Source organism: Triticum urartu, chromosome 1 (genome assembly GCF_003073215.2).
Source record: "Triticum urartu cultivar G1812 chromosome 1, Tu2.1, whole genome shotgun sequence".
Lineage (NCBI taxonomy): Eukaryota > Viridiplantae > Streptophyta > Magnoliopsida > Poales > Poaceae > Triticum > Triticum urartu.
In genome coordinates this window covers 495675069-495694391 of record NC_053022.1, presented here as the reverse complement: position 1 = coordinate 495694391, position 19323 = coordinate 495675069, and the positions used below count along the sequence as shown (strand labels likewise).

At 44.1% G+C, this 19323-nt stretch overlaps 1 protein-coding gene across 1 annotated transcript; it reads left to right on the top strand.

Moving 5' to 3' along the window:
* The first annotated feature begins 15445 nt into the window (after positions 1-15445).
* On the top strand, positions 15446-17346 carry LOC125522164 (F-box protein At4g18380-like). Its single transcript, XM_048687245.1, has 2 exons — positions 15446-15809; positions 15950-17346. Exon 2 carries the CDS (start codon positions 16105-16107, stop codon positions 17176-17178), a length of 1074 nt encoding a protein of 357 aa, XP_048543202.1. The 5' UTR covers positions 15446-15809; positions 15950-16104; the 3' UTR covers positions 17179-17346.
* The last annotated feature ends 1977 nt before the right edge of the window (positions 17347-19323 follow it).

The window sequence follows — 19323 nt, the reverse complement described above, 5'->3', positions numbered from 1 at the left end:
ACCTCCCACATGGAATAGGAAAAAGGGTAGGGAGAAGGAGAAGGAAGGAAGGGGGCGCCCCCTTTCCCTAGTCCAATTCAGACCAGTCCATGGGGAAGGGGCACGGACACCCTTGAGGCCTTTCTCTCCTTTCCCGTATGGCCCATTAAGGCCCAATATGAATTCCTGTAACTCTCCAGTACTCCAAAAAATACCGGAATCACTCGGAACCTTTCCGATGTCCGAATATAGCCTTCCAATGTATCGATCTTTACGTCTCGACCATTTCAAGACTCCTCGTCATGTCCCCGATCTTATCTGGGACTCCGAACAAACTTTGGTCATCAAATCACATAACTCATAATACAAGTCGTCACAGAACGTTAAGCGTCCGGACCCTATGGGTTCGAGAACTATGTAGACATGATCGAGACTCATCTCCGGCCAATAACCAATAGCGGAACCTGGATGCTCATATTGGCTCCTACATATTCTACGAAGATCTTTATCGGTCAAACCGCATAACAACATATGTTGTTCCCTTTGTCATCGGTATGTTACTTGCCCGAGATTCGATCGTCAGTATCATCATACCTACTTCAATCTCGTTACCGGTAAGCCTCTTTACTCATTCCGTAATGCATCATACCGCAACTAACTCATTAGTCACATTGCTTGTAAGGCTTATAGTGATGTGCATTACCGAGAGGGCCCAGAGATACCTCTCCGATACACGGAGTGACAAATCCTAATCTCGATCTATGCCAACTCAACAAACAACATCGGAAACACCTGTAGAGCATCTTTATAATCACCCAGTTACGTTGTGACGTTTGATAGCACACAAGGTGTTCCTCCGGTATTCGGGAGTTGCATAATCTTATAGTCCGAGGAACATGTATAAGTCATGAAGAAAGCAGTAGCAATGAAACTGTAATGATCATAATGCTAAGCTAACGAATGGGTCTTGTCCATCACATCATTATCCTAATGATGTGATCTCGTTCATCAAATGACAACACATGTCTATGGTTAGGAAACATAACCATCTTTGATAAACGAACTAGTCAAGTAGAGGCACACTAGGGACACTTAGTTTTGTCTATGTATTCACATATGTACTAAGTTTCCGGTTAATACAATTCTAGCATGAATAATAAACATTTATCATGAAATAAGGAAATAAATAATAACTTTATTATTGCCTCTAGGGCATATTTCCTTCAGTCTCCCACTTGCACTAGAGTCAATAATCTAGTTCACATCGCTATGTGATTTAACACCAATAGTTCATATCACCATGTGATTAACACCCATAGTTCACATCGCCATGTGACCAACACTCAAAGGGTTTACTAGAGTCAGTAATCTTAGTTCACATCACCATGTGATTAACACCCAAAGAGTACTAAGGTGTGATCATGTTTTTCTTGTGAGAGAAGATTAGTCAACGGGTCTGCCAAATTCAGATCCGTATGTATTTTGCAAATTTCTATGTCTACAATGCTCTGCACGGAGCTACTTTAGCTAATTGCTCCCACTTTCAATATGTATCCGGATTGTGACTTAGAGTCATCCAGATCGGTGTCAAAGCTTGCATCGACGTAACTCTTTACGACGAACTCTTTATCACTTCCATAACCGAGAAATATTTCCTTAGTCCTCTAAGGATAATTTTGACCGCTGTCTAGTGATCCACTCCTAGATCAAAAATTGTACTCCCTTGCCAAACTCAGGGCAGGGTATACAATAGGTCTGGTACACAGCATGGCATACTTTATAGAACCTATGGCTGAGGCATAGGGAATGACTTTCACTCTCTCTCTCTATCTTCTGCCATGGTCAGGATTTGAGTCTTACTCAACTTCACACCTTGCAACACAGACAAGAACTCTTTCTTTGACTGTTCCATTTTGAACTACTTCAAAAACTTGTCAAGGTATGTACTCATTGAAAAATATATCAAGCGTTTTGATCTATCTCTATAGATCTTGATGCTCAATATGTAAGTAGCTTCGCCGAGGTCTTTATTTGAAAAACTCCTTTCAAACGCTCCTTTATGCTTTCCAGAAAATTCTACATTATTTCCAATCAACAATATGTCATTCACATATACTTATCAGAAATGTTGTAGTGCTCCCACTCACTTTCTTGTAAATACAGGCTTCACCGCAAGTCTGTATAAAACCATATGCTTTGATCACTTTATCAAAGCATATATTCCAACTCCGAGATGCTTGCACCAGTCCATAGATGGATCGCTGGAGCTTGCTTACCTTGTTAGCACCTTTAGGATCGACAAAACCTTCTGGTTGCATCATATACAACTCTTCTTTAAGAAATCCATTAAGGAATGCAGTTTTGACATCCATTTTCCAGATTTCATAAAATGCGGCAACTGCTAACATGATTTGGACAGACTTTTAAGCATCAATACGAGTGAGAAAATCTCATCATAGTCAACACCTTGAACTTGTCGAAAACATTTTGCGACAATTCGAGTTTTGTAGATAGTAACACTACTATCAGCGCCCGTCTTCCTCTTGAAGATCCATTTATTCTCAATGACTCACCGATCATCGGGCAAGTCAATCAAAGTCCATACTTTGTTCTCATACATGGATCCCATCTTAGAATTCATGGCCTCAAGCTATTTTGCGGAATCTGGGCTCATCATCGCTTCCTCATAGTTCGTAGGTTCGTCATGGTCAAGTAACATGACCTCCAGAACGGGATTGCCGTACCACTCTGGTGCGGAACGTATTATGGTTGAACTACGAGGTTGGGTAGTAACTTGATCTGAAGTTTCATGATCATCATCATTAACTTCCTCACTAATTGGTGTAGGAATCACTAGAACTGATTTCTGTGATGAACTACTTTCCAATTCGGGAGAAGGTACAATTACCTCATCAAGTTTTACTTTCCTCCCACTCACTTCTTTCGAGAGAAACTTCTTCTCTAGAAAGGATCCATTCTTAGCAACGAATATCTTGCCTTCGGATTTGTGATAAAAGGTGTACCCAACAGTTTCCTTTGGGTATCCTATGAAGATGCATTTCTCCGATTTGGGTTCGAGCTTATCAGGTTGAAACTTTTTCACGTAAGCATCATAGCCCCAAATTTTAAGAAACGACAGCTTAGGTTTCTTGCTAAACCAAGTTCATATGGTGTCGTCTCAACGGATTTAGATGGTGCCCTATTTAACGTGAATGCAGTTGTCTCTAATGCATAACCCCAAAACGATAGTGATAAATCGGTAAGAGACATCATAGATTGCACCATATCTAATAAAGTACGGTTATGACGTTCGGACACACCATTAGGCTGTGGTGTTCCAAGTGGCGTGAGTTGTGAAACTATTCTGCATTGTTTCAAATGAAGACCAAACTCGTAACTCAAATATTCTCCTCCATGATCAGATCGCAGAAACTTTTTTTCTTGTTACGATGATTTTCCATTTCACTCTGAATTCTTTGAACTTTTCAACTATTTCAGACTTATGTTTCATTAAGTGGATATACCCATATCTGCTCAAATCATCTGTGAAGATCAGAAAATAATGATACCCGCCGTGAGCCTCAACACTCATCGGATTGCATACATCAGTATGTATTATTTCCAATAAGTCAGTTGCTTGCTCCATTGTTCCGGAGAACGGAGTTTTAGTCATCTTGCCCACGAGGCATGGTTCGCAAGCATCAAATGATTCATAATCAAGTGATTCCAAAAGCCCATCAGCATGGACTTTCTTCATGCGCTTTACACCAATATGACTTAAACGGCAGTGCCACATATAAGTTGCACTATCATTATTAACTTTGCATCTTTTGGCTTCAATATTATGAATATGTGTATTACTATGATCGAGATTCAATAAACCATTCACCTTGGGTGTATGACCTTAGAAGGTTTTATTCATGTAAACATAATAACAATTACCCTTGACTTAAATGAATAGCCGTATTGCAATAAACATGATCCAATCATATTACGCTCTACGCAAACACCAAATAACATTTGTTTTAGGTTCAGCACTAATCCCGAAGGTAAAGGAAGTGTGCGATGGTGATCTTATAAACCTTGGAATCACTTCCAACTCATATCATCACCTCGCCCTTAGCTAGTCTCTGTTTATTTTGCAACTCCCGTTTTGAGTTACTACTCTTAGTAACTGAACCAGTATCAAATACTGAGGTGTTGTTATAAACACTAGTAAAGTACACATCAATAACATGTATATCAAATATATACTTTTGTTCACTTTGCCATCCATCTTATCCGCCAAGTATCTAGGGCAGTTCCACTTCCAGTGACCATTTCCTTTGCAGTAGAAGCACTCAGTTCCAGACTTGGGTCTAGCTTTGAGCTTCTTCATGAGAGAAGCAACTTCCTTGCTATTCTTCTTTGAAGTTACTCTTTCTTTCCCTTTGCCCTTTTTCTTGAAACTAGTGGTCTTGTTACCATCAACACTTGATGCTATTTCTTGATTTCTACCTTCGCCGATTTCAGCATCGCGAAGAGCTTGGAAATTACTTTTGTTATCCCTTGCATATTATAGTTCATCACTAAGTTCTAGTAACTTGGTGATAGTGACTAGAGAACTTTGTCAATTACTATCTTATCTGGAAGATCAACTCCCACTTAATTCAAGCAATTGTAGTATCCAGAAAATCTGAGAACATGCTCACTAGTCGAGCTATTCTCCTCCATCTTGTAGGCAAAGTACTGTCAGAGGTCTTCTACCTCTTGAAACGGGCATGAGTATGAAATACCAATTTCAACTCTTAGAACATATTATATGCTTTGTGGCATTCAAAACGTTTTTGAAGTCCCGATTCTAAGCCGTAAAGCATGGTGCACTAAACTATCAAGTAGTCATCATACCGAGTTTTACCAAACATTCATAACGTCTGTATCTGCTCCTGCAATAGGTCCATCACCTAGCGGTGCATCAAGGACATAATTCTTCTGTGCATCAATGAGGATAATCCTCAGATCACGGACCTAGTCCGCATCATTGCTACTATCATCTTTCAACATAGTTTTTCTCTAGGAACATATCAAAAATAAACGGGGAGCTACATTGCGAGCTATTGATCTACAACATAGTTATGCAAATACTATCAGGACTAAGTTCATGATAAATTAAAGTTCAATTAATCATATTACTTAATAACTCCCAATTAGATAGACATCCCTCTAGTCATAAATGATCACGTGATCCAAATCAATTAAACCATGTCTGATCATCACGTGAGATGGAGTAGTTTTCAATGGTGAACATCACTATGTTGATCATATCTACTATATGATTCACGCTCGACCTTTCAGTCTCCAGTGTTCCGAGGCCATATCTGCATATGCTAGGCTCGTCAAGTTTAACCCAAGTATTCCGCGTGTGCAAAACTGGCTTGCACCCGTTGTACGTGAACGTAGAGCTTATCACACCCGATCATCACATGGTGTCTCGGCACGACGAACTGTCACAACGGTGCATACTCAGGGAGAACACTTATACCTTGAAATTTAGTGAGAGGTCATCTTATAACTCTACCGCCGAACTAAGCAAACTAAGATACATAAAGGATAAACATCACATGCAATCAAAATATGTGACATGATATGGCCATAATCATCTTGTGCCTTTGATCTCCATCTCCAAAACACCGTCATGATCTCTATCGTCACCGACATGACACCATGATCTCCATCATCTTAATCTCTATCAATGTGTCGTCACATGGTCATCTCACCAACTATTGCTATCGCATAGCGATAAAGTAAAGCAATTATATGGAGCTTGCATCTCATGCAATAAAGAGACAACCATAAGGCTCTTGCCAGTTGCCGATAACTTTAACAAAACATGATCATCTCATACAACAATTTATAGCTCATCACGTCTTGACCATATCACATCACAACATGCCCTGCAAAAACAAGTTAGACGTCCTCTACTTTGTTGTTGCAAGTTTTACGTGGCTGCTACGGGCTGAGCAAGAACCGTTCTTACCTATGCATCAAAAACAACAATGCGGTATAGTGATTGCTTTTTGATCTTTAGAAAGAACCCTATTCATTGAATCCGATTCAACTAAAGCTGGAGAAATAGACACCCACTAGCCACCTCTGTGCGAAGCACGTCGGTAGAACCAGTCTCGCATAAGCGTACGCGTAATGTCGGTCTGGGCCACTTCATCCAACAATGCCATTGAATCAAGAATCAACTAGTGACGGCAAGCGATATGTATATACCCACACCCACAACTCCTTTGTGTTCTACTCGTGCATATGACATCTACGCATAAACCTGGCTCGGATGCCACTGTTGGGGAACGTAGTAATTTCAAAAAAATTCCTACGCACACGCAAGATCATGGTGATGCATAGCAACGAGAGGGAAGAGTGTTTTCTACGTACCCTTGTGGACCGTAAGCGGAAGCGTTATGACAACGCGGTTGATGTAGTCATACGTCTTCATGATCAACCGAGCCTAGCACCGAAGGTACGACACCTCCGCGATCTGCACATGTTCGGCTCGGTGACGTCCCACGAACTCACGATCCAGTAGAGTGTCGGGGAAGAGCTTCGTCAGCACGACGGTGTGATGACGGTGATGATGATGCTACCGGAACAGGGCTTCGCCTAAGCACCGCTACAATATAACCGAGGTGGATTATGGTGGAGGGGGGCATCGCACACGGCTAAGAGATCAATGATCAACTTGTGTGTCTATGGGGTGCCCCCTGGCCACGTATATAAAGGATGGAGGGAGGAGGAGGCTGGCCCTCATAGGGCGCGCCCAAAGTGTGGAGTCCTACTAGGACTCCCTAGTCCTAGTAGGATTCCACCTCCCACATGGAATAGGAAAAAGGGAAGGGAGAAGGAAGGAAGGAAGGAAGGAAGGGGGCGCCCCCTTTCCCTAGTCCAATTCGGACCAGTCCATGGGGAAGGGGCACGGCCACCCTTGAGGCCTTTCTCTCATTTCCCGTATGGCCCATTAAGGCCCAATATGAATTCTCGTAACTCTCCGGTACTCCGAAAAATACCCGAATCACTCGGAACCTTTCCGATGTCCGAATATAGCCTTCCAATATATCGATCTTTACGTCTCGACCATTTAGAGACTCCTCGTCATGAACCCGATCTCATCTAGGACTCCGAACAAACTTCGGTCATCAAATCACATAACTCATAATACAAATCGTCATGGAACGTTAAGCGTGCGGACCCTACAGTTTCGAGAACTATGTAGACATGATCAAGACTCATCTCCGGTCAATAACCAATAGCGGAACCTGGATGCTCATATTGACTACTACATATTCTACGAAGATCTTTATCGGCCAAACCGCATAACAACATACGTTGTTCCCTTTGTCATCGGTATGTTACTTGCCCGAGATTCGATCGTCGGTATCATCATACCTAGTTCAATCTCGTTACCGGCAAGTCTCTTTACTCGTTCCGTAATGCATCATCCTGCAACTAACTCATTAGTCACATTGCTTGCAAGTCTTATAGTGATGTGCATTACCGAGAGGGCCCAGAGATACCTCTGTGATTCATGGAGTGACAAATCCTAATCTCGATCTATGCCAACTCAACAAACACCATCGGAGACACCTGTAGAGCATCTTTATAATCATCCAGTTATGTTGTGACGTTTGATAGCACACAAGGTGTTCCTCCGGTATTCGGGAGTTGCATAATCTCATAGTCCGAGGAACATGTATAAGTCATGAAGAAAGCAGTAGCAATGAAACTGTAACGATCATAATGCTAAGCTAACGAATGGGTCTTGTCCATCACATCATTCTCCTAATGATGTGATCCTGTTCATCAAATGACAACACATGTCTATGGTTAGGAAACATAACCATATTTGATAAACGAACTAGTCAAGTAGAGGCATACTAGGGACACTTTGTTTTGTCTATGTATTCACACATGTACTAAGTTTCTGGTTAATACATTTCTAGCATGAATAAAAACATTTATCATGAAATAAGGAAATAAATAATAACTTTATTATTGCCTCTAGGGCATATTTCCTTCACGAATATAGTCGTCCAATATATCAATCTTTACGTCTCAAACATTTCGAGACTCCTCGTCATGTCCATGATCACATCCGGGACTCCGAACTACCTTCGGTATATCAAAACACATAAACTCATAATACCGATCATCACCGAACTTTAAGCATGCGGACCCTACGGGTTCGAGAACTATGTAGACATGACCGAGACTCGTCTCCGGTCAATAACCAATAGCAGAACCTGGATGCTCATATTGGTTCCTACATATTATACGAAGATCTTTATCGGTCAAACTGCATAACAACATATGTTGTTCCCTTTGTCATCGGTATGTTACTTGCCCGAGATTCGATCGTCGGTATCCTCATACCTAGTTCAATCTCCTTACCGGCAAGTCTCTTTACTCGTTCCGTAATACATCATCCCGCAACTAACTCATTAGTCACAATGCTTGCAAGGCTTATTGTGATGTGCATTATCGAGAGAGCCCAGAGATACCTCTCCGACAATCGGAGTGACAAATCCTAATCTCGATCTATGACAACTCAACAAGTACCATCAGAGACACCTGTAGAGCACCTTTATAATCACCCAGTTACATTGTGACGTTTGGTAGCACACAAAGTGTTCCTCCGGTACTCGGGAGTTGCATAATCTCATAGTCATAGGAACATGTATAAGTCATGAAGAAAGCAATAGCAACAAACTAAACGATCATCGTGCTAAGCTAACGGATGGGTCAAGTCAATCACATCATTCTCTAATGATGTGATCCCGCTAATCAAATGACAACTCATGTCTATTGCTAGGAAACTTAACCATCTTTGATTCAACGAGCTAGTCAAGTAGAGGCATACTAGTGACACTATGTTTTTCTATGTATTCACACATGTACTAAGTTTCCGGTTAATACAATTCTAGCATGAATAATAAACATTTATCATGATATAAGGAAATAAATAATAACCTTATTATTGCCTCTAGGGCATATTTCCTTCATGTGGCGTTGAGACGTGTGTGGCAACGACGATGATGGCGAGGAGAGCCGGGTCGCAACTTGTCCTTCTGATGCCGAAGGTCCGGTGCGCCAATGGGTGTGCCTATGTTGGCTTCTGACTGTGACAGAGAAGTCGGAGCTGCGGGCGGCGGGGCCACTATGACAACAATGACTCCATGAGGGCAGTTTTCAACGAGTGGTGCTCTTCGGGTGTTGCGCTGGACTAGGTCGGTGCGAGGCTTGTAACTTTCTCCTGTGATGCTCGTCGGCAAAATCAGAGCTGCCATGTTCTCAATGCTGCGGTTGACTATTTGGTGTTGCTTTGTTGTTCGGTGCTACCTCTCGACGGTTGTGTCGTTGGTTGTGTCGTGATTTTGTTGGTAGCCAGGTCGTCCGTGTGCACCCTTTGTAGGGTTTGTAATTTAGGTTTTCGTCTGGTTTTCCTCTAATTAATCGGACAACTCTCTTCTTCTTAATCAACGAAAATGGCAAATCTTTTGCCTTGTTTCAAAAAAAAACAAATCGTCACAGAACGTTAAGCGTGCGGACCCTACGGGTTCGAGAACTATGTAGACATGATCGAGACTCATCTCCAGTCAATAACCAATAGCGGAACTTGGATGCTCATATTGGTTCCTACATATTCTACGAAGATCTTTATCGATCAAACCACATAACGATATGCGTTGTTCCCTTTGTCATCGGTATGTTACTTGCCCAAGATTCGCTCGTTGGTATCTTAATACCTAGTTCAATCTCGTTACCGGCAAGTCTCTTTACTCGTTCCGTAATGCATCATCCCGTAACTAACTCATTAGTCACATTGCTTGCAAGGCTTATAGTGATGTGCATTACCGAGAGGGCCCAGAGATACCTCTCCGATATTCAGAGTGACAAATCCTAATCTCGATCTATGCCAACTCAACAAGTACCATTCGAGACACCTGTAGAGCACCTTTATATTCACCCAGTTACGTTGTGACGTTTGGTAGCACACAAAGTGTTCCTCCGGTACTTGGGAGTTGCATAATCTCATAGTCATAGCAACATGTATAAGTCATGAAGAAAGCAATAGCAACAAACTAAACGATCATCGTGCTAAGCTAACGGATGGGTCAAGTCAATCACATCATTCTCTAATGATGTGGTCCCGTTAATCAAATGACAACTCATGTCTATTGCTAGGAAACTTAACCATCTTTGATTCAACGAGCTAGTCAAGTAGAGGCATACTAGTGACACTCTGTTTGTCTATGTATTCACACATGTACTAAGTTTCCGGTTAATACAATTCTAGCATGAATAATAAACATTTATCATGATATAAGGAAATAAATAATAACCTTATTATTGCCTCTAGGGCATATTTCCTTCATGTGGCATTGAGTGTGGCAACGACGATGATGGCGAGGAGAGCCGGGTCGCGACTTTTCCTTCTGATGCCGAAGGTCCGGTGCGCCAATGGGTGTGCCTATGTTGGCTTATGGCTGTGACAGAGAAGTCGGAGCTGCGGGCGGCGCGGCCACTTCGACAACAATGACTCCATGATGGCGGTTTTCAACGAGCGGTGCTCTTCGGGTGTTGCGCTGGACTAGGTCGGTGCGAGGCTTGTAACTTTCTCCTGTGATGCTCGTCGGCAAAATCGGAGCTGCCATGTTCTCAACGCTGCGGTCGACTATTTGGTGTTGCTTTGTTGTTCGGTGCTACCTCTCGACGTTTGTGTCGTTGGTTGTGTCGTGATTTTGTTGGTAGCCAGGTCGTCCGTGTGCACCCTTTGTAGGGTTTGTAATTTAGGTTTTCCTCTAATTAATCGGACAACTCTCTTCTTCTTAATCAACGAAAATGGCAAATCTTTTCCTTATTTCAAAAAAAACAAATCGTCACAAAACGTTAAGCGTGCGGACCCTACGGATTCGAGAACTATGTAGACATGATCGATACTCATCTCCAGTCAATAACCAATAGCGGAACCTGGATGCTCATATTGGTTCCTACATATTCTACGAAGATCTTTATCGGTCAAACCGCATAACGATATATGTTGTTCCCTTTGTCATCGGTATGTTACTTGCCCAAGATTCGATCGTTGATATCTTAATACCTAGTTCAATCTCGTTACCGGCAAGTCTCTTTACTCGTTTCGTAATGCATCATCCCGTAACTAACTCATTAGTCACATTGATTGCAAGGCTTATAGTGATGTGCATTACCGAGAGGGCCCAGAGATACCTCTCCGATATTCGGAGTGACAAATCCTAATCTCGATCTATGCCAACTCAAAAAACACCATCGGAGACACCTGTAGAGCATATTTATAATCAACCAGTTACACTGTGACGTTTGATAGCACACAAGGTGTTCCTCCGGTATTCGGGAGTTGCATAATCTCATAGTGTGAGGAACATGTATAAGTCATGAAGAAAGCAGTAGCAATGAAACTGTAACGATCATCGTGTTAAGCTAGCGGATGGGTCAAGTCAATCACATCATTCTCTAATGATGTGACCCCGCTTATCAAATGACAACTCTTTGTCTATGGCTAGGAAACTTAACCATCTTTAATTAACGAGCTAGTCAAGTAGAGGCATACTAGGGACACTCAGTTTTGTCTATGTATTCACACATGTACTAAGTTTTCGGTTAATACAATTCTAGCATGAATAATAAACATTTATCATGATATAAGGAAATATAAATAACAATTTTATTATTGCCTCTAGGGCATATTTCCTTGAGAATGAACCGTGAATTTGTGTTGATTAATGTTGACTATGCTGTGTCAGGTCAAATTCATACATAATGTGTTGCACCACTCCAAACTTTCCTAGTTTTTCCTTTTGTGATTTCGATGAATGTGAGTTCAGTATTATATCAGTGACAAGTGAAATTTTGCCTCTAAAGAAACAAACCATGAAGGAAGATTTGTAAAGAAACAAACCTTGAAGGAAAACTTGTAAGTGCCCCGTTCCATCAAAATGCCTACGAAAGTTTGGACTTTTACCGCTCATCAAAGTTGCATTTGAGCTCGGACGAGCAGAAAAGCACTCTATAGCTACACACGCATCACAATCGTAAGTAGAGTAATCTCAGGAGCTCGTTACGATCGACAGCCAACATGTCGCCAAATGGAAGCAGGTAGTTTGTGCGTACGTGCATGCACATGCCTACATGGTACGTCCGCGCCTAGTGTATTCCAGAAAACGCGGGAGCTCGTCCTCCAACCACTCCCTTGTACACCACCACGAGAATCCCAAGCTAGCCTACATGGCTACATGCACACCACCGTCGCATCTCTGCTAATTTGTCCGTGTCTCCCGCGTGATCTAGCTAGCTTTTTTGTCCGTTGCCAGCAACGTACGTGCCGACGCAACGTGACCTCCCGACGGTACACGACACGCCTCACGACGAGCAGGGAGATAAAAAGAGAAATGTGCGCCTCACGGCTAGATCCGCCGCACACCTCACTGGATTCACAAAAACGACGCCTTGGTGGTTTCCGCCGCTCCCTCCCTCCCTCCTCGTGTCGGCCTCAGGTCGTATATAGTACGTACTGTAGAAGAATCCACCTCGCTGTCAGTGTCACGGCAAAAAAACAACGGTCGCGACGGCTCGTGCTGATGTTTTCCTTGCTTTTGACCGGCCTGGCTTGTTGCTGGCGCGTGTCTTTTCCGTGCTAATATTCGTTGGGCCGTCGGGTTCACACCGTGTCTTCTCATCTCCAATTAGGTTGCTGGGTGTTGCGTCTTGTGTATCACGATTCACGGCGACTCTTTCTGCCTTCGTCCTACCTTTGCCGTCGGATCAAATGGCATAGATTCACTGTTTGTACAAGTCAACAAAAAGAACTGCCGTTAAAACAAATCCAATCATTATGGATGTGTTCCGGCGGAGCTCGATGCTGATCCTAGACCCTGTCCGGGCTATGTGGGCAGAGGAGAGATGCACGAGGAGGCCAGTTCAAAGTTTTTGTCTATCACATAGAGGCTGAAACAGTGACATTTACGCCGCTAATATTGTCGGAGTAATTAGCACATGAAGTTGTCGAAAAATTTCAATTCCTTCATATGTCAAAGTTGAAAATCTCAAGGTTCAATGCATTTTTTTTATAAAACTTTTATCTATTCATCTTCAATCATAACAGTACATTGAACACTAAAAATAATTAAAAAAATACATCCAAATCTGTAGACCACTAATGATGACTGCAAGCGTTGAAGCAAGCCAAAGGCGCGTCGCCGTCATCGCTCCTCCCTCACTAGAGGGGGGCAAATTGTGCTAGACAGCCGGGAAGTCGTCGTGCTAAGACCCCATAGAACCAGCGCAACAGAACAACAACCATTGCCTTTAATGAATAGCATAGATCGGAAGGACCCAACCTGAAGACAGACAGACGTACACGAACTATGATCAGATCCGAGCAAATCCACCAAGTACAGCTCCGCTGTAGACACACCTCCACACGCCCACCTATGATGCTAGACACACCACCGGGATAGGGGCTAAGCGGGGAGAACCTTATTTCATCTTCAGGAGCCGCCGCCATCTCGTCTTCCTAAGCGGGACACAAACCCTAATTAGGCCTCCTTTGGTTTAGAGGAATTTCATAGGAATTCTAGAGGATAGGATTCTTATAGGATTTTTTCCTTTAGAGCCCTTTGGTTCATAGGAATGGATTCCTATTCCTACATAGGATTGGTTCCTATCCTTCACATTTCATAGGAAAATAAAAAAGAGCCTAGACTCAATGAAAAAATTCATTTGGTGTCAACCAAATGACATCTTGTTTCCTATTCCTACTCATAGGATTTGAGATACACGTCATCTCATTTCCTACAAGATTCCTATTCCTATGATAATCCTATCCTATGAACCAAAAGAGGCCTAAAACTCGAAGAACGTATAAAAATAGAGCCTCCCGCAAGCCATGGTCAGGATCCACCACATCGCCATTGCCCTAAAAAGTCACCGGAGACAAGGCAGATCGACGGCGGCGCTTGCGGAAGGCAAAGAAACCCTGCGACTAAGTATTTTTGTTCAAGGTTCAAATTAGTTTAAGAGGTGAGAATGCGGTAATTATTTATCGGCTTGACCATTCGAGGTGATCATAGAGATAGTATGTGTGCGCGAATATTCATAGGTACGAATGTTTAAACAGTTTGTGTAATTTACATCTAGATATTTTCTAAGGATGTCACATCTAAGCTTCCATAAATAACGCAGCAATAAGGAATAAAAAAATAGAACAAAAAAATAGATCACAAATATAATGGACACAAGGTTAGATGTGTTCTATACAGACTCATATTTAAATTGGGTGCCTCCTTTTATATTTGAGTTAAATGTACTGGAGGTCCTAAAAGTTTCATCAAGGTGTCACTTTAGTCCTAATTTTTTCAAAATGCACCTTTAGATCCTAATTCTTTAGTAAGTGGTTCACTTGAGGTCATTTTTTCACGAGTGCTCGTTGACCTGCCCGCGTGGCACGTTGACCCATGCCACGTTGACAGAGGGCCCAACTGGCTGGCGAGGAAAATACACTGGTGATCCTAAAAGTTTCTGAGCAGTCACTTTAGTACTATTTTTTTTTCAAAACGCACGTTTACGTCCTAATTCTATAGTAAGTAGTTCATGTAAGGTCCTTTTTCGCACGATCATTCTATAGCTTGTGGAGGAGGCAACGCTGCCGACGCTGCTGCAATGCTCCTCTTCGCCACTCGCTTCCTTGCCGAGGAGCTTGCTGCCCCAACCATGGTGACGGTGTGGGCATGAGAGAGAGAGAGGTGGGAAATGTCAAAAGGAAGAGGGTACAAGGGGCTTTCTCTAAAAAAAAACAACCACAACCGCCTTTAAGTTGACATGGCATGGGTCAATGCACGCAAGCATGTCAGAGAAAGATCGTGCAAAAAAGGACCCCGCGTGAACCACTTACTATAGAATTAGGATTTAAACATGCATTTTGAAAGAAGTAGGACTAAAGTGACACTGCCTAGAAACTTTTAGGACCTCCAGTGTAATTTTCTCGCCTGGCGGTTGGGCCCTCTGTCGACGTGGCGTGGGTCAACGCGCCACACGTGCAGGGCAATGAGCGCTCATGAAAAAAGAACCTCGCATGAACCACTTACTAAAGAATGAGAGCCTAAAGGTGCATTTTGAAAGAATTAAGACTAAAGTGACACCTCGATGAAACTTTTAGGACCGCCAGTGCATTTAACTCTTTATATTTCTCTGAGAAAACTGTGTGCTTTGTCGCACCACACACCACCCTCCCCCGCGCTGACGTGGACCGGGAGTAACGGCTCCCCCGCCGTTACCCATCAACCAACGGCGCGCCACCGCCGCTTGGCTTAACTGCGGGGAGCCGTTACCTGTTGACGGCGCCACCGCCCCCGTCCTCCGGGCCGATATTAAAAGCCGCCCACCGTCGAGTGGTGCCGGAGAGCAGAGCAGAAGCGACCGCACGAGCCAGAAAAAAACAACTGCCGCCGGGAGGAGAGCAGAGGAGAAAAATATCCCCAATCTCTCTCGCCTCGCCTCCGATAAACCCTAGCCAGCAGCCTCGCCGGATCGGAGCCTTGGGGCGCGTCGGCTCGCCGGAGGCGGAGGAGCTGTCGGTCGGGCGGGGAATTGCGGCGAGTTTTCGGGTTGCTCCCTGGCCTCCCGGGCGCTCGCCAGCGTCGGATCCGGCCCTGCTCCGGAGGAGAGCGCGGGTCTCGGTTCGGCTCCGCCCCCGATTTGCTCGCCTGGGCTGGTTGACGCGGCTGCGGCGGCGGTGGCGACCGGCGACTGAGGTATGTAAAAGATTGGTGATTCCACTCTCCCGGTTCCTCATTTGAGGTTCCCTTTGATTATTGATGGTGATTCTGCTTCATCCATGTCTCTAATGTTTCCCGTGCGTGTTCTGAGCTGTTCCCCATCTCCTTTCCTTCAGGCGGCCGCGTCGCGTCGCGTCGATTTGGCGGGCCGTTGCTGCCATTGCGCGAGCCATCCGAAGAGCCAAGGTCGAGCAGCCTGTTCCTGCCATTGCCGTTTGTTCCGCTGGGTGGTGGGTGGGCGGCGCAGAAGGCGTGACCTTCCGGCGGCGCGATGCTTCCCAAGGCCCGAATCCACGCGGACCCGGCGCTCGACTTCGAGCTCGACCTGTTCGACTGCCTGCCGGACTCGCTCGTCCTGCTCATCCTCAACAAGGTGGAGGACGTGCGTTCCCTCGGCCGCTGCTCCGCGGCGTCCAAGCGGTTCAACGGGCTCGTGCCCCACGTCCACGACGTCTTCGTCAAGATCGACCGCGTCGTGGCGGTCGACGGCGACGGCGAGGACGCTCTCAACCTGACCTCGCCCAAGCCCCGGAACATCCTCTCCCACTTCCTCAAGCTGATGCTCTTCACGATCATCAAGCCCTTCCACAGCGCGCGCGGCCCCAACGGCGCCGGGCGGCCGCTCTTCCCGCAGCTCGCGCACCACTCGCCGGCGCAGGTGCTCCGGAGCTTCACGCACGTGCGGAACCTCCACATCGAGCTCCCTTCCGGGGATGTCGGCGGCACCGAGGACGGGGTGCTCCTGAAATGGCGGGCAGAGTACGGGAGCACGCTTCAGAACTGTGTCATCCTTGGGGGCACCAGGGTTGACCGCAAGCCTGTTGGCGCAGAGCATGAGCCGTCTTCGGAGGACAACGGGAGCATGCCGGAGTCTTTCTATACCAATGGCGGGCTCAAGCTCCGCGTCGTGTGGACGATCAGCTCCCTCATCGCTGCGTCGACGAGGCATTATCTTCTCCGGTCGATCATCAAGGAGCACCCCACACTTGTGAGCTTGGTGCTGACTGATGCCGATGGCCAGGGCACGCTGACCATGGGAGCAGAGCAGCTGAAGGAGTTCAGAGAGAACCAACTGTCGGCCTCGGCATGCTCCAACAGGACCCAGGTCCCGGCCTGCAACATGAAGCTGAAATACGCGCCATATCTTGAGCTGCCCGGAGGAATTGCGCTGCAGGGTGCTACACTGGTTGCTATCAAGCCCTCCACCGAGGGAAGCAATGGCGGCCATATCAGCCGCAAGGAAACCGACGCATTCATCTCTGGAGCATTTGATGGGCCATTCAAATTCGCCGCGAAGGCGCTGATGAAGAGGCGCACATACCTTCTGGAGATGAATGGCTTCTAGGAGTTCTTCCTGGGTATCTGCTTGCTGGTGCAAGCAAGGGTCGTTTGGCTGCTTTAACTTTTGGTCTGTGTAATAGTCTGTGCTTGTTGTCTCGTGTGTTAGCTCTTTGTACAGTGGTGACATTTCGTTAGCTATATGAAAAACATATCAAATTAGTACATTTTCTCATTGCTCCCCTCTCTAACGACACTCTGATGTGATCTAACCCTCATACAAGCTGCTTTTTGTTGTTATTGCAAAGCTGATTTTTCACTCCCACAAAAGGATTCTGCCAGTTGAGATATCTGAAGAGGCAATGTAGATTTTGACATTTGATGCCTCTACTTTTTTTTAGCCAAACTACATCAAGTAATACCTGTCCGACTGAGAAACCACATGCAGTGTTGGTTTCCTCTTTCCAGTGGCATGGCCCTTGTGCTTATCCATTGTGACTAGGTGGGAGCTTCAGATTCAGATTCAGTCATTTGTTTGAGCTGCATGTGTAAAAACAAATGTTCACAACTTCTCTTATGCTTCCAGGAAATCTGGTCCGAACTTCACAGCAGTTTCACAGAAGGAAGCATACACGAGGCAGCATTAAAAGAGACCAGCCAGATTCTTCTTCCAGGTAGTACATGTTATCCATCTAGGATTGAGAAATGAAAAGGACTAATCTGATGCTGACTGGTAAATTCGTGCAGGGGAACAGCTGCCACCTGATTTGGTTTGCGTATTTATTTTGAAACTGTAGTTACGGTTGCCAGGATGCTTTCCTGAGGTTGACTTTGCTAATAAGTTGGGTATACTACTGCTACTTGTTTACTCTTATCTCCTTTGGGTTGCATGGATATGGCTCTATTCATCTCCATCTACCTTATGGAGTATCGTTGGTAAAAGCAATTGCAATTTTAGATTAGTTATCATTGGTCAATTATGCTTGGCCATGCCATTAATGACAAGATGCAGACTTAAACCATCCCGTTTGATTCGGATCACGATCCAATTAGTAAGAACACATCAATCGTTATCATCTAAAAAAGGTAAGAGCACATAAATAATTTGGCAGTGGAATATCTTACAAGAATGCTTCAGAAGACGTGAACATGTTGTATCCATTCTTATGAGGTTACAACTTTGTGAATAGTTGAGGCCTTCGGATCTTTAGTGGGGCCATTTGTAAGGCTGGCCCAAAATGATTCCCTACATGTATAGCGTTTGGATTCAACTGGCATGTGTACTTCCCCTAAAATTAATAAGCTGGCATGTGTACTTGTGAATAAACTGATCGTGACTTTGGAGAATCTTTGGATGATGTACTACTCCCTCTGTTTTTATTTACTCTGCATATTAGAGTTGACCGAAGTCAAACTTTCTAATGTTTGACCAAGTTTATAGAAAAGAATATAAATATTTACCATAACAAAATCTATATGATGTGGAAGTACATTCAACAATGAATCTAGTAGTATTGATTTGTTACTATATATGCCAATATTTTTCTTTATAAATTTGGTCAAAGTTTACAAAGTTTGACTTTGACCAAAGCTAATACGCGAACTCAATAAAAACGGAGAGTACATGTCTCAAGTGTGTATGTTTTTGGGGGAAATAAGTTAGATTTTATGTTTTTAGCCACTTAACTGTTGCGCAGTTATGTTCAGTTTGGTGTTATTTTTGTTTGCTTGGTAGGCTATTTGTTTAAAAATTTAAATGCACGAGTGATCTTATGATTCACAAAATGTGATTTGGTTTTTGTAGCTCCATGGCAAGGTTTGCATCTTTCTTTGAGAAGGATTTGTTTTTTCGGCAGTTCCTTGCGAAAAGATCGATAGGAGACAAGGAACACCTATTTTTTCTCTCTTTGAGAAGACCCTGAATTTCAGTGTTATTTGAACAGTTACCTAGTTTGAGAAGTTACATCTATTGCCAAAGTAAGCGAGAAGATCTGTCTGGCTGAGAAACCACATGTAGTGTTGGTTTCCTCTTTCTAATGACATTGCTTGCCCTTTGTATTTATCCATTGTCTGTATGGGAGCTTCAGATTCAGATTCATCACTGGTTTGAGCTTGTGTCTGTACCACACTCCAGGGGTAAAAATAATTTTCTCACAACTTCTGGCATGCTTTCAGGACATCTGGTCCAAACTTTACAGCAGTTTCATAGAAG